This window comes from Aedes aegypti, chromosome 1 (assembly GCF_002204515.2).
Source record: "Aedes aegypti strain LVP_AGWG chromosome 1, AaegL5.0 Primary Assembly, whole genome shotgun sequence".
Classification (NCBI taxonomy): Eukaryota; Metazoa; Arthropoda; class Insecta; order Diptera; family Culicidae; genus Aedes; species Aedes aegypti.
This window is the reverse complement of record NC_035107.1, coordinates 303,842,753-303,856,780: the sequence shown is the minus strand read 5'-3', so window position 1 is coordinate 303,856,780 and position 14,028 is coordinate 303,842,753. Positions and strand designations below refer to the sequence as shown.

At 44.1% G+C, this 14,028-nt stretch overlaps 1 protein-coding gene across 1 annotated transcript in view; it reads right to left on the bottom strand.

The window, feature by feature from the left end:
• Nucleotides 1-732: 732 nt before the first annotated feature.
• Nucleotides 733-14,028, bottom strand: part of LOC5564104 (myogenic-determination protein) — a 74,175-nt gene continuing 60,879 nt past the window's right edge. Inside the window, exon 5 of the mRNA XM_021838380.1 lies at nucleotides 733-1,356. Coding sequence (XP_021694072.1) covers nucleotides 1,028-1,356 — 329 coding nt within the window. The 3' untranslated portion in view covers nucleotides 733-1,027. The remainder of the gene's footprint in view (nucleotides 1,357-14,028) is intronic.

The following is a 14,028-nucleotide window of genomic DNA, read 5'->3' as shown; positions in this document are numbered from 1 at the left end:
GTGCTCTTGGAGATTAGAGGTACGTTGATTCTGTGAGATACATTCATCAGCTACAACTTTGCTGAAGACCGTTTTCAAATCGGACGCCTCAGTAATTAGTTATTGATTTATATTCAGTCACAAATTCTTCAGCAGTGGTTATTTAACTTCTGAACAGGCAACATTGGTGCACCTGGCGCGAAAGATAGCACGCACAAATCATGGCTACTATGTTTTACTGCATATATCCAGTGATGCCTGCAGAACAGCCCAATAATTATAGCCAAAGTTTTACAACTCATTCAAAAATCAATAACTAATTACCGGGGCGTCCGATTTAAAAACGGTCTTCAGCAAAGTTGTAGCTGATTGTTGTATCTCACAGAATCAACATAATTCTAATCCCCAAGAGCACATGGGCAACCACTATGACTGATTGAATGAATTGCTTGCATTTCCCATAGTAATTCCCATACAAACTTTACAAGGCTTGTGCAGTCTCAGTTTTCATCCAAATGAGCTCAAATCTTGGGAGGACACTCATAATTTGATCTAGAATCGAATGAGTGGTGTGGAGCAAAAACGATTTTTTGAACCACTCTAATACATATATTCACGCCTAACCGGATTCGCGATATTTTTCACATTGTTCGCCGAGCAAGTGTTCATTGCTCGCCCTCGCAAGAGCAAGCAATACGATCAAAAGATCAAACACTACTAACGCAATCCGCGAGACGATTTCACCGTGCTACGCGCAACACGATTGATCCTGCTCATATCACCCGCCCCCGCAGGAGCAAGTGACGCGTCCAAAACATCAGACACTACTCCCAAGAAATCAAACACTACATACTCTCCTACGGAAATTTACCCAAAAACCAAAATGTCCATCAAAAATGACCCTTGATTGTCAAATCATTATTATGTACTTCCATTTCCAAACTCAAGGAAAGGATGCTAGGAAATCACATCTATCGATTAAAGGCTGCAGAATTGATGATCTTTTTGTAATGAAAAACGATTTCAGATACACCGTGCTTGTTGGTTTCTAAGGTAACACAACCGTCGACCGGATTGCTGTGGTTGATGTTGCTCCTGAAGAAGACGATGGAGGCACTGGGGACACCGAAGCCGCCGAAGATGCTGACGATGAGGAAGATGAGGTCGAAGACGTCGGAGACGCGAACGAAATTTGGTTAAGCGGAGCGGTGTGGTGATGATGAGGATGATGGTGGTTATGGTGGCCACTTGAAGAGGAAGGTCCTCCGTTTGGGCCATTAGCCGCTGCCGCCGCCGTTGTCACGCTGGTAATACTTTGCACGATCAGGTTCAGGCAGTCCAGGCTCGATCCATTGGCCGTGCTCGACGGTGTGTGGCCTAAGGGGAGAAAGAAGACAGAAGATATGGAATGCGTTTCAGACCGATTTAGAACTAATCACTGCTAGGGGATCTCTCGCCAAGAAATGATAGCTGCAAGATTTGTTATTGTTTTATTTTTGGTAAATTATTACTATGGTTCGTATGACGAAGAGTTGTGTTTTGGCCATAATTTAACCAGAGCAAGATTTCCTAGCAAAGATAAATAGACTCAGAAGTAAAAATAGAACCTAAAAACGTAGTAAAAATACCCTCCCATGAGATCATACCCGTTCATAACTAATCCAATTATTCGCTTTTTCAAGAATAATCAACCGCATACAAATCACTGGCCGGAGATCAGACACGGCAAATCCGTGCCTGAGATAAATCAAAGCACGGATGAGTTCCTAATTTTCTAATTTGGAACAAAATCAAGTCGCTCACCGTCTTTTCTCCCACTCAGGTCTCGCTCAGGCCTCGGTTGGCGGAACGGTTACAGTTTTGATGGCATCACATGTGGTGTACGATCACCTTCCCCCCTGGGCTACTATGATGATCGGTACCTACCATTATGGTCGTCGTCGTAGAACTAGACAGTAGGCCATGTGTATGAAGGAGCGCTCGAAGTATGTTGGCACATCATTTAGTGACGAAATTTGTCCACTTTCGCAGACGGATCAAGGTAGGCATGGGGTGCAAAATTAATGCACGAGCTGCTAAATGAAAGTGCAAACGATATTTTTGCCCACAGTACTTAGAGCTGAATAGAAATACCTTTACCTTTTCAAACGATTTTTTAATCAATTGTACTTTTTCTTTGATAATTTCGTTAGGTTGAGGCCCATGAGACCAAATGAAGCATTCTTAGCGATTACCCAAAATAATTAGTCCAAGTCTCGCAGAAACCACCAAGAATTTCACGAGAAAATAGTTATGGATCACAAGTTCATCGAAAATCTCAATAAAAAGCAAAGGTATGGTTCTACAATCTAGACAGACACTAGCCAGGTATCAAGAAGAGAACTTTCTAATGTTTGCTCGAATGAATCCACTAACGATCTTGCTAGAAATCGAACAAACATTCTATGATCCTTAGGACTTCGCCAAGGATTGTTGTTAGAATGTACTAAAGGTTTTGCTTAGAGTACATCAATATTTCTACCAGTGAAACGCGAAGCCACTGTAAATTGAATGCAAAATGGCCACCAGATGATTACACAGTTCGACAAAAAAGTTGATCTGAATGCACAGAGACCGGTCTCCCCGGGCTTGAAAGTATAAATATAAACAAAAATAATGGCGTTTTCAGAATTTGTGTGTCTGCCCCAGGTCATTTTTAAAATATACTTGAACATTTTGCATTTTTTATTTGATCTAATCTAATCAATAATCCGACACAGTGTTTTATTTTCAGGATAGCAGAATTCATATGCCATATTATGTTTTAAACTTGAAATTCAATATGAAGAGTTGTATCCAGCTTTTTACGCTCGCCATGCTATGAAAAATTTGACCGCCACTGAACTGAAACTCGAAAATAAATCCTTAGTAACCCATCACTCACTGAAATAATTTTCATTGCTTCTCTGTCACTCAAACTTAAATTTAATTTCGATTTTCATAAATACTGAGGCTTTAATAATCATTCCCTTCTTTTTTTTAGGTTTTATTTAAAGCAAGTCCGCAATACCTGCCAGAGAAGCTCGCTGTCACTATCAACGCTTACAATATGCTGATTTCTACAGGCCGACTGCGATACAATTCGGATCAATCTATATCGTATCAACATCATGCTGTCTACGCCATCACCAGTGCATTGATGGCGATAGACTATGGTTATCACTGATGTGTTAAGTTTAGCCTTAAGTTAAGCAAATAAAATGGCAATTTAACAGTACGATATTTTTGGCAGTGCTGCAGATAGATTGAAACTATGTGTTGGTCACTGAAAAACATTAATAGCATGAATAAATAGGGTAACGGCAAGGGGGTGTTCACTCTACGCAGTGTGCCTTGCGCAGCAATGGCACATTTCGGCGCACTGACTGGTACACTTTACCAAAGTAGGTTGCTATAAAATTGCAGTGAATTGAAATTTCCGTCTCAACAATCACTGAGTTGTTTGTTATCTGTCTGTAACTTCAACTTCGGGTTCAAATCAAACCTCCTAACACTATTAAATATAGTGGGTAACGGTCGTATTTTGGACCTCCTAAGGAAGTGATTTTAGTTGTTTGTCCCAATTAATCAAATGCACAGCATGACCAAGTCAAAGAACATGCCAAAATGTAGAGAAAAACTTCCTCTACGAGATAAAAATGCCCATACGGTCATGTAGGATCCATAAAACGTCGAAAATAATTGAATTGTAAAGCACTGTTTTATTTGGACACACTGTTTATTTTGGACACACCAATACATTTTGGACCTTCAAAGTATATATTTTGGACCCCCGGCATTTTTTTATCGTTTGGCGACAAAGCCCACGACACTGGTTGTATAATATGCTCGCCCATAGTCTAATCAATCGATTGCCAATGGAAAACTGTAGACATTCTACGGTTTTAGTTAAGAAATTTGAAAAAAGTTTTTGTTTACATTTGAAAATTTTCTGACGGCTTCAATTTATGTGTGTAACGTGTTGTAACGGTTGCATTGATGAACCAATTAAATTAAATTAATTTCAGATAAAATAAACACTGTTTCTCTGTATAAACGGTTGATGCAAGTGCGAAATAGTCCTATCTTTCCAAATGGCATGCGAATTGAGTTGGCATTTCGATTTAAACTGGGAATTATGCAGGAAAATGGCCTAGGGGGTCCAAAATATATAGAGGTCCAAAATATATTGGTTACCCTACCACGTGATCACTCATTCTGCAGTGATTATGATCTAGAGTGCGATGTCGCATCACTGCTGTTGGTTGTCAAATTAAAGTGATATTGATAGATCGCAAGTGATATTTACCGCCGATGTGTACATTGGAAAAGCACGAACATTATCCTCGCAACGGAATAATCAATAACTTAAGGATATTCGAGAACAAACCGTTTTTCTAACGTTGGAGCGTCACCTTTGGTCACTGTATTGTTTACGATGGAGTGTGGTAAATGCTTTTCTTCGATCGACGCTAGATCGGAATCGTTTGTTGTATGTGAAGGAGATTGTACCAAAAGTTATCACATTGATTGTGTTGAAGTGTTGGAATCACACATGGTGAGCTTGGCAGTTAACAACATCCTATGGATGTGTGACGGCTGTTTGGATGTTTTCTATAAGAATCGATCTGGAATGCAAACGGATAAACTGATACTCAACTCCTCGTCAAGATTTGAATCTGAGCTGGCTGATATCAAATCGCAGATTCACGACATCGTAAGGACGCTAACAAACATTACATCGCAGTCGTTTCCTGAGGCGATCGTGCAGTCTTCTACGCCGTTGTCATCAACAAAACTGCTGGATGGTACTGGTCCTGTATGCACATTAGACAGTAGTTCTGAAGAAAGCAACTGTAATTTAGCATCGTGTTCACCACCGAAACAAATGTTTTCGCTATTCTTGACCAACATAGATAGTTCTGTAACCGAAAGAGAAGTCGCTTGCATGGTTCGTCAGGTTGTTGGTATTGAAAAAGAGGAAACAATTAATGTTTTCAAATTGATGCCAAAAGGAAAGAATCTTGGTCTGCTTGAGTATGCCTCTTTCAAAGTTATTCTAAATACCAAATGGAAGTCAGTAGTTATGGATTCTGCAACATGGCCTCCCGCAATCAAATTCAGGGAATTTCTTAGCTCACGTGGTAGAACTTGGAACCCAAATGCCAATTCAGTAAATAGTTGAATTGAGACTGTAACTTGATTGTATATGTAGTGTAGATGAAGAGCAGATGTTTTGGTCAGCACGTTATTGTTCCGATAGTTCAATGTCCTTGCAACTGTACGCAAATGTCAATAGAGAAAATCTTATGTTTAATGTTGTGAGCTTTGTTATGATTGTTTGTGTTTATTTTGTTTGTTATATATGTGAATTTTATAGCCTAGTTTTAAGAAACAGTCTGTGCAGTGTAAATACTGAAGATGAAGTAAATAAAAAAAAAAAATCGAACGTTTTACTGTACACTGCGAATTGCACTGGAAATCTGTGAAACGATAGTCTGCCGATGACCCGATGACAGTCGGCCATATTGACAACGGTGACCTGTGCTTGTACCCAACATCGAAAGCGGAGCAGTTCTTTTAGCGATTGTTATGAAAATTATTTCAAGTAGTGGTTCTTAAATTATTCAAAGCTCTCACTTATGAAACTTATGATCCCAATATCGAAATGGTTAAGCGTTCAATGAAACCATAATTTGGCTGATTCATATGTCATGATTTATGGAAAACCTAAGTATTTTTGCATCAGTGTATTAATGAGCTTGATCGAGTTGAATGGGGCTCAACAGCGTCTTCCAAAGCCAATGTTTACCAATGTCGATGTGCCCTTTTGAAATGTTTGTACAGTAATCTGTTCTCTTTTCTTCCCTTATCTTCCTTCCTATTCTTGTCTTTCCTTCCTTTATCTCATCTTGTCAGCTCTACCTAGGAAAGAGGTAAAGAGACGGCCAAGTATTGAATCGAGTTCCCGAACAGAATAAAACAACGAATCAATAGCAATTCGCGACTACGAAGCTGCTGATGTTTTTTTCGGTTTTCTGTGAGAAAAACAAGGCAAGATATATTTTTTGCTTTTTTTTCACGCACACGATGACAGTTCCTTACGAGGTTTTCCGTTGGTGCGAGTGTTTTGTAAATCTCTTTTTGTTTCGTAGTCGCGAATCGCAAACTGAACTGAACCACAATATGCATAAACATGTTGAAAGTGTATTGAGGATTTTACCCTCCAATAGACTCACACGTAAATAATTTTGTCACACCAAAATATTCTCCCACTATGTTTGCCATATATTGGATGGCGTCGTAGCTAACAAAACCAACAAGTAACGCACATGTAACGCATTGTGTTGGATAATACATTGAATGCAAGGTGCGTGCTTCTATGAAAGTGCCATATAATCTGACGTGTGAGTATTTATTTTTCCATGTTGAAAATGTGCACGAGAATCTATTCCTCAACTAAACGAACAATATGTTTGTTACAATCGAGCGCCCCTCGTATCGAGACAACATCTATGTTAATTAGTACACCATGGTTATGTGTGTTGTCAATTATTGTATTGTTTATGCTTATGTTGATAATATATAAGTCGTTTGTGTACAGTGGAATCGCTCGGTCGTTGTTAGTTTTGATCCGTTAGCCTCGGTGTTCCTCTCTCGATCCGCTATTTATTGTGTCCACTGGTAGTTGCTTTCAACAGGTTATGGCCCAGATATGGACGAGAGAGTGAAAGTCGCCGCGTTCGACGGTTCCGGCTTCCACAACTGGAAGTTCCGGATGGAAACTGTGCTCGACACTTGTGATCTACTCGATTGTGTCAAACGAGAGATTGTCGAGATAGAAGAATTGCGCGATGTGGCTACGGACTCCGCGGTTGAAAAATTGGACAAGAAAAAGCAAATGGTTGCACGGAAAGCCGCGGAGAAAAGGTGCAAATCGATTGTTATTTCGGCCATTGCCGACAACCAATTGGATTTGGTGAAAGATTGTGCGACTCCAAAGCAGATATGGGACACACTGAAAGCAGTGTTTGAACAACGTGGTGTTGCCGGGCAACTGTTTATAAGAAAACAGCTCCTAACGTTAAAATATGCAGAGGGAGTCGGCGACGGTTTGTCGGAGCATTTGCTCAAATTTGATTTGCCCAATCGGCGTCCGCATATCCCTTGAGATTGCCGCTTCCTCCTAGCTTCAACTTCTGTTTAGCGGTACCCTTCAAATACCGCAACGCTCGCTTTGCTTCCGTCCAATCGCTTTCTGTCGGTTTGCTGACTTTACGCCCAAGAATGGACGCTGTTATTGCCAGATCAGGCCGCGTGCAAACGGCAACGTAGATAAACCTCCCACCAGGCTCTGGTACTTTTCGGCGGTGGCCATTTTCTTCTCCTCCTTTTGCTCTGCGGTGACGTATCCTGGATCCATCGGAATTGGTGATGGTTTCGCTTGCTCCATTTCGAATTTGAAAAGCATTCTTTCGATGTAGCTTTCTTGACTGAGAAGAAAACTTCCATCCTCTTGCCGCTCGATGTGAATGCCAAGGTAATTCTTTACATTACCCAGACAACTAATTTTGAAATTTCTTTCCAGGTGCTTTCGTACTCGCTCATACTCCCTGTCCTCCTTGGTGACGATCAGCATGTCATCTACGTAGAGTAGGATGAACGATGATCCATCTGTCTTCGTGAAAAGGCAGTTGTCGGCTTCCGTGGCTTCATATCAAAGACAAATTAAAGACCCCCATGTCCCTTGCAGTTGCCCAAAATTTTATGGCTCATAAGGTAATCTAGAATGCCGTTCAAAGTGTACTGCGATCTGTCAAACTTGGGTACCTTTTGCACTACCGAGGGACCAAATGCAGTACTAGAAGTGGTACCCAATCTGAGCCCGAGTGGGACGGACCTGTTCATATCCCAACTCCTTCATGACGTCGGTGATAGTCCGGTTCCAGACCCTTCCAGCTTGCTTCAAGCCATACAAGCTCCTCCTCAAATGGCATACATCGTCGGGATTTCCGGATTCGTATCCGGGCGGTTGACGCATGTAAATGGTCTCCGAAAGCTTGCCATTCAAATAAGCCGTCTTGATGTCGACATGCTTCACCTGCATCTTCTGGCGCGCTGCAATTGTCAAAAGTGCCCGCAACGTGGCCTGTTTGGCAACCGGCGCATAGACCTCGTCATAGTCGGTTCCATATTTTTGGCTGCATCCCTGGGCAACTAATCGAGCCTTGTATCTTGTTACCTTTCCGTGTTTGTCAAACTTCTTCTGGAAAACCCACCGGCAGCCTATTGGTTTGCGGTTAGCGGGGAGACGGACGATATCCCAGGTGGAGTTTTCTTGCTGTGCTGCATACTCCTCATCCATCGCGGTCTTCCATTGTTCCCGCTCTGCGCTCGCTAAAGCTTCTTCTAACGTCCTCGGCTCCATCGTACGCTGACTTGCTAAGCTGCTAGTTTCTCGGAAACGAAACGGTGGTACTCCTTTAGTTGCACGGCTTGACACACGAATCGGCGTACTCGTCGACAAAGGTCCTCTCGGTGCATTGAGGGGACGTTCATTGGCCTCGGTGAGTGTAGTGTCTTCGTGCGACTCGATCGACGTATCATTTCGATCTCCGCCTTCTTCGTGATTCGATCGTTGATCCGACGCAAGTTCCTCCTTCTCCTCGTCGTCTGCTAGCTCACCGAGAACGTCCCCTGCAACGATAGGAAAGGAATTAAGTTTGGAATTGTCGGTCGAAGGGAAGTGATATTCGATGATACTTCCATTAGTTTCTTCATCGGCTGGTGAACTTCGCGTCGGCAAGAAACGAGCATCTCGGCTGTTGATGACACACCCAGAGCTCCTATCCAAAAAACGATATGCCTTCTGCTGCGTGGAATAACCGACGAAAGTCATCTTCTGGGCTGCTGCATCTAATTTCGTCCGGTTTTGCTTCGGAATCCAAACATACGCGTCAGTACCAAACGGCTGCACGTGGCTTAAATCCGGCTTTTCTCCCCACCATGCTTCGTATGGTGTGACCTCCAGTGATCTCGTGGGCAATCGATTTTGAAGGTAACTTGCGGTGTTCACAGCCTCCGCCCAGTACTTCGTCGGCAATCCTGCATCCAGAAGCATGCACCGCGCCATTTCGTTCAGCGTGCGGTTTTTGCGTTCTGCGATTCCATTTTGCTGAGGGGTGTGTGGTGTAGTGAACTGCTGCCTGATGCCTTCCTTCTTGAAGATCGTCTCTAACGACTTGTTCTTGAACTCACCACCGTTGTCGGAACGAATGACCTTCGGCGGCCTGCCGAACGTAGTCTTCACCTCCATCACAAAATGTTTCAGCTTCTCTTCAACGTCTGATTTCTCCCGCAGGAAAAACACGGTTGTGTAACGGGAATAGTCGTCGGTGACTGTGAGGTAGTACCGACATCCTCCTGGGGTGACATTTTTCATCGGACCGCACACATCCACATGGAGCAGATCCAACGGTTGTTTAGATCGATTCTTTCTTTGCTGCGGAAACGGGAGTCTTGGAAACTTCGCTTCTTGGCAGCACTCGCAAATGGACCGAATACCACAATCTTGAAGTGTTCCACCGGTCGCTAGCTTCTTCCTAAACAGCTCTTGGACGGCGTCGTTATCCCGGTGACCAAGCTTCCTGTGCCACACATGCTGACAGTTCCGCGTGTGCATCTTCTCGTCGATTTTCATGGCGTTGTGGGCGTTCTTGATGCAATACAATCCACCGGACACAACCGCCACCGCAGCAACCTGCTCACCCTTCATGATGCGACAGTCTTCGGTGTCAAAAATCACCTTTCCGCGCTTAGCAACGAGCTTGCGAACCGAAATTAAATTCGACTCCAAACCCGGCACGAACAAAGTATCCGAAAGTGTAATTGAACGTTTGTTACCTTCCAGATCGCAGCAATCCACTTCGCACGTACCTTTACCTTTCGCAGCTGTCATCGTCCCGTCGGCCAGAGTAACTTTTTCGTGTATGGATTCATCCAGGTTGAGAAAGGAGCACCGCTCGGAGCACATGTGCGATGTCGCCTCCGAGTCAACGATCCAGCTTCCGGTTCTCTGGGTCCCCTTCGCTGTAAAAGTGCAGCTGCCATTCGTCGTATCACGAACCACCTTCGCTTTGGATGGATTTTTCCGGTGTTTCTGGTCGCTCTTCGTTTCCGAATCTTGATCACTGGCTTGTTTGCGGCATTCCCGTTGCTTGTGACCCGGCTTTTTGCAATAGTGGCAAACAATTACCTTCTTACCGGATCCAACCTTCAGAACGGATTCGCCGAAACTACCCTGCTTCGTCACTTCGTCGATCAGTTTGGTCTTAACGACGTCCAGCGTCAGCTCGTCGTCCGTTCGGCTATCCAACGCGGTCGTCAGGGTGTTGAACGTTTTGGGAAAACTACTCAGCACCAGCGCAACCTGCAGCTGCCCGTCGAGTGCCAGTCCTGCCACGGAGAGACGGTCGATAATATCTTCCATTTCGTTCACATGCTTCTCCATGTCGTCGCCTTCACAGTACCGCTTGGCAATCAAATTCCGCAGATACGATACCTTGGATGTCAGCGTCGGCTTCTCGAAATGGTCCATCAATCGTTCCCATGCTTCACGAGCCGTTTTCGTCTGCTTGATGAGGCCATGCTGGTTGCTGTCCATTAAGAGACCGATCGTCGCTCGAGCACGTTGATCTCCGGAATCCCAAGCATCGATAGCAGCAGCATTCCCCGGAGCGTTTTCCGTCGCAGCTACTTCTTCCGGTCGGGGCTTGGTGACAAACTTCCAAAGATCTTCTCGGATAAGCAGCAATTCGGTGCTGAACTTCCAGCTGCTATAATTTGATCCATTGAGCTTCGGGACTTGAACTTTCTCCATTTCGGCTTCAGCTTCAGAAAAAAATTTCACCTTGTTGATCGGTTTCTACGGCAATGGATGCCCATGCACTGGGCCCATAACCTCTTGGAGTTAAATGAAAGTATAACCAACTTGGTTGATGGTCTAACGATAACTGAGAGTTTATTTCGAATTAACTTATACTCTAATTATTCCATGGCATGCTTGAATATCGCACTTGCACATGCGCCTACTTCAACATCCTATAAGATGCTGTCACTCACTTTACGCTCATTGCAATTTCGCAGCTGTCACTTAGTGCATTCAGTTGAAATCAGGTATTGTAAATTTTGCACCCTATCGGACGCGACGATTTGTAATCGTCGCCGGTGAAACCGTCGCCAAAATCGTCGCCAAAATCGTCGCCAGCCAAGCAACTGCTGTGAATTTGACGTTTCACCAGTCTTACCAACATAATGGCAAATCACCTCCTTTGATTTATTTTCTGGCATTTGACGTTTCACCAGTTTTGCCAACATAAAGGCATATCACCTCCTTTGATTGGTTTGCTGGCGACGATTTTTTCAGTCTGTTCGAAAATTGGCAGCGCGTTTTGTTGCGAATGAAACAGACAATACTCAGTCACAAAGAAAAATTCAGTTATAACCTGTGGGAGGCCACCAGCTTTGGCCACCTTCTGTGTTCACCGTAGAGCTAGGCTACCTCGTGATTCATCCTTCGTCGCCACACATCGTTCTCCTGCTCGCCACCGTTCTCCTCGAGCGTAGTACACGTTTCATGCCCGTAGACGACTACCGGTCTTATGAGCGCTTTGTACATTGTGCATTTGGTGCGTTTAGTATTTCACGACTAACGTTGTTGTCGGCCGTCAGCAAGGATCCGAGGTAGACAAACTCGTCAACCACCTCGAAAGAATCCCCGTCTATCGTGAGACTGCTTCCTAATCGGGCCCTGTCGCGCTTAGTTCCGCCTACCAGCATGTTCTTTGTTTTCGACGCTTTCACCATCTGTCCGACTCTTGTTGGTTCGCGTTTCAGACAGGTGAAGAAATCTGTCACCATTCGTGAATATCGTGCTTCGACTGTTAAGCCCGGATCTCCACATAACACATTCTAGTGCAATATTGAACAATAGGCACGAAAATCACTTTGTCGTAGCCCCGGGTGGGATCCAAACGAACTGAAATGTTTGCCTGAAACCTTCACACAATTTTGCATACCCTCCATTGTCGCTCTTGTCAATCTCTCGAACTTCCCGGGAAAGCTGTACTCGTCCATGATTTTCCATAGCTCTACGCGGTTGATACTATCGTATGCCGCCTTAAAATCGATGAAAAGGTGATGCTTTGGGACCTGGTATTCACGACATTTTTGTAGGATTTGCCGTACAGTAAAGATCTGATCCGTTGTCGATTGGCCGTCAACGAAGCCGGCTTGATAACTTCCCATGAACTCGTTCAATACAGGTGACAGACGACTGAAGATGGCCTGGGATAATACTTTGTAGACCGCATTTAGAATGGTGATCGCTCGAAAGTTCTCACAATCTCACGTGTCGCCTTTCTTGTAGATGGGGCATATTACCCCTTCCTTCTACCCTTCCGGTAGCTTGTTGGTTTCCATCGCCCGCAGTACTGACGAATGCATTTCCTCCGTTGTTCCGACCTTGATTGCCTGTGCTCTCAGTGACATTCAGGAGTTCGTCGAAGTGCTGCATCCATCTTTCGATCACCTCACACTCGTCCGTCAAAGTGCTTCCATCGTTCCGTCGACTCCGTCCCACGTACCCGACGTTGCTCTCAGCTGCATTGTTGATGACTGGTTTTACTGTTCTCCAGCAGTCCTCAAGAGGGGCTTCATCCAGCTCACCCTCTTCCGGTAATGCAGCCTCGAGGTGCTGCGCGTACGCAGTTGCGACATCCGGATGCTTGAGTCATACCGGGTCGGCCGTCGGTACCGTACGTTGTTACCGACGGAGAGTTTTGAGTGCCATTTAACTATCACCAGATAGTGGTTGGAGTCGATGTTAGCGCCACGATAGGTCCTGACGTCGATAATGTCGGAGAAGTACCGTCCATCAATCAGAACGTGGTCGATTTGTGATTTTGTCTGCTATGGTGATCTCCAGGTGTATAGCAAAGACAAATTAAAGACCTCCATGTCCCTTGCAGTTGCCCAAAATTTTATGACTCATAAGGTAATCTAGAATGCCGTGAAAAGTGTACTGCGATCTGTCAAGCTTGGGTACCTTTTGTACTACCGAGGGACCAAATGCAGTACTAGAAGTGGTACACAATCTGAGCCCGAGTGTGACGGACCTGTGTATAGGCTGTGCTGGAAATTGGTGTTACGAAAGGCCATATTCTTGGAAACGGCAAAATCTATCAGTCGTAGGCCGTTCTCGTTCATCAGCTGCTGAACTTTCGAATGTTCGGTCTGAACTCCTCCTCCTGGCCAACCTAAGCGTTTAAATCTCCTATGATGATCTTGACATCGTGGCTTGGGCAGCTGTCATACTCGCGTTCAAACTGCGCGTAAAATGCGTCCTTGTCATCATCAGTGCTTTCGGAGTGAGGACTATGCACGTAAAGTTAAAGAATCGGCCTTTAATTATCAACTTGCACATTCTTTCGTTGATCAACCACCACCCGATCACGCGCCTCTGCATATCACCCATCATTACGAAAGCTGTTTCCAGCTCGTGTGGGTAAAGAATACGCGTCCGCAACTTGAATAATTTTAAATAAATCAAAACGTGTGGCCTTTTCATGATTCTTATTCCGGACGCTCCCTCACTTTTGCCTCATATTCCGGACGCTTTGATTCGAATTACGGACAGCTCATGACAATCATTAATGGAACAGTCAAATCATCAATTGAAATCGTTCAACCGCTTAAGAGACATCTAAGGTAGTTGGGCATTATAAATTGGCAATGATATTTATGGAAAAAACCTAATAAAACGAGCCTCGAAAATGAGAACTTTTGGATGGCGAAATTTGAAATATTTCGTATGAAATGTTTCCCATACAAACGAGAGTGTCCGGAATTTGAAGCTGTCCGTAATATGAATCAAAACGGTAGATGGTATGGTTACCTCTAAATGTTTGCACCATTGCTCCTATCCAGCACACCTCCTGATTCTCAAGTTTTTCATTTATCGATTAGATAAAA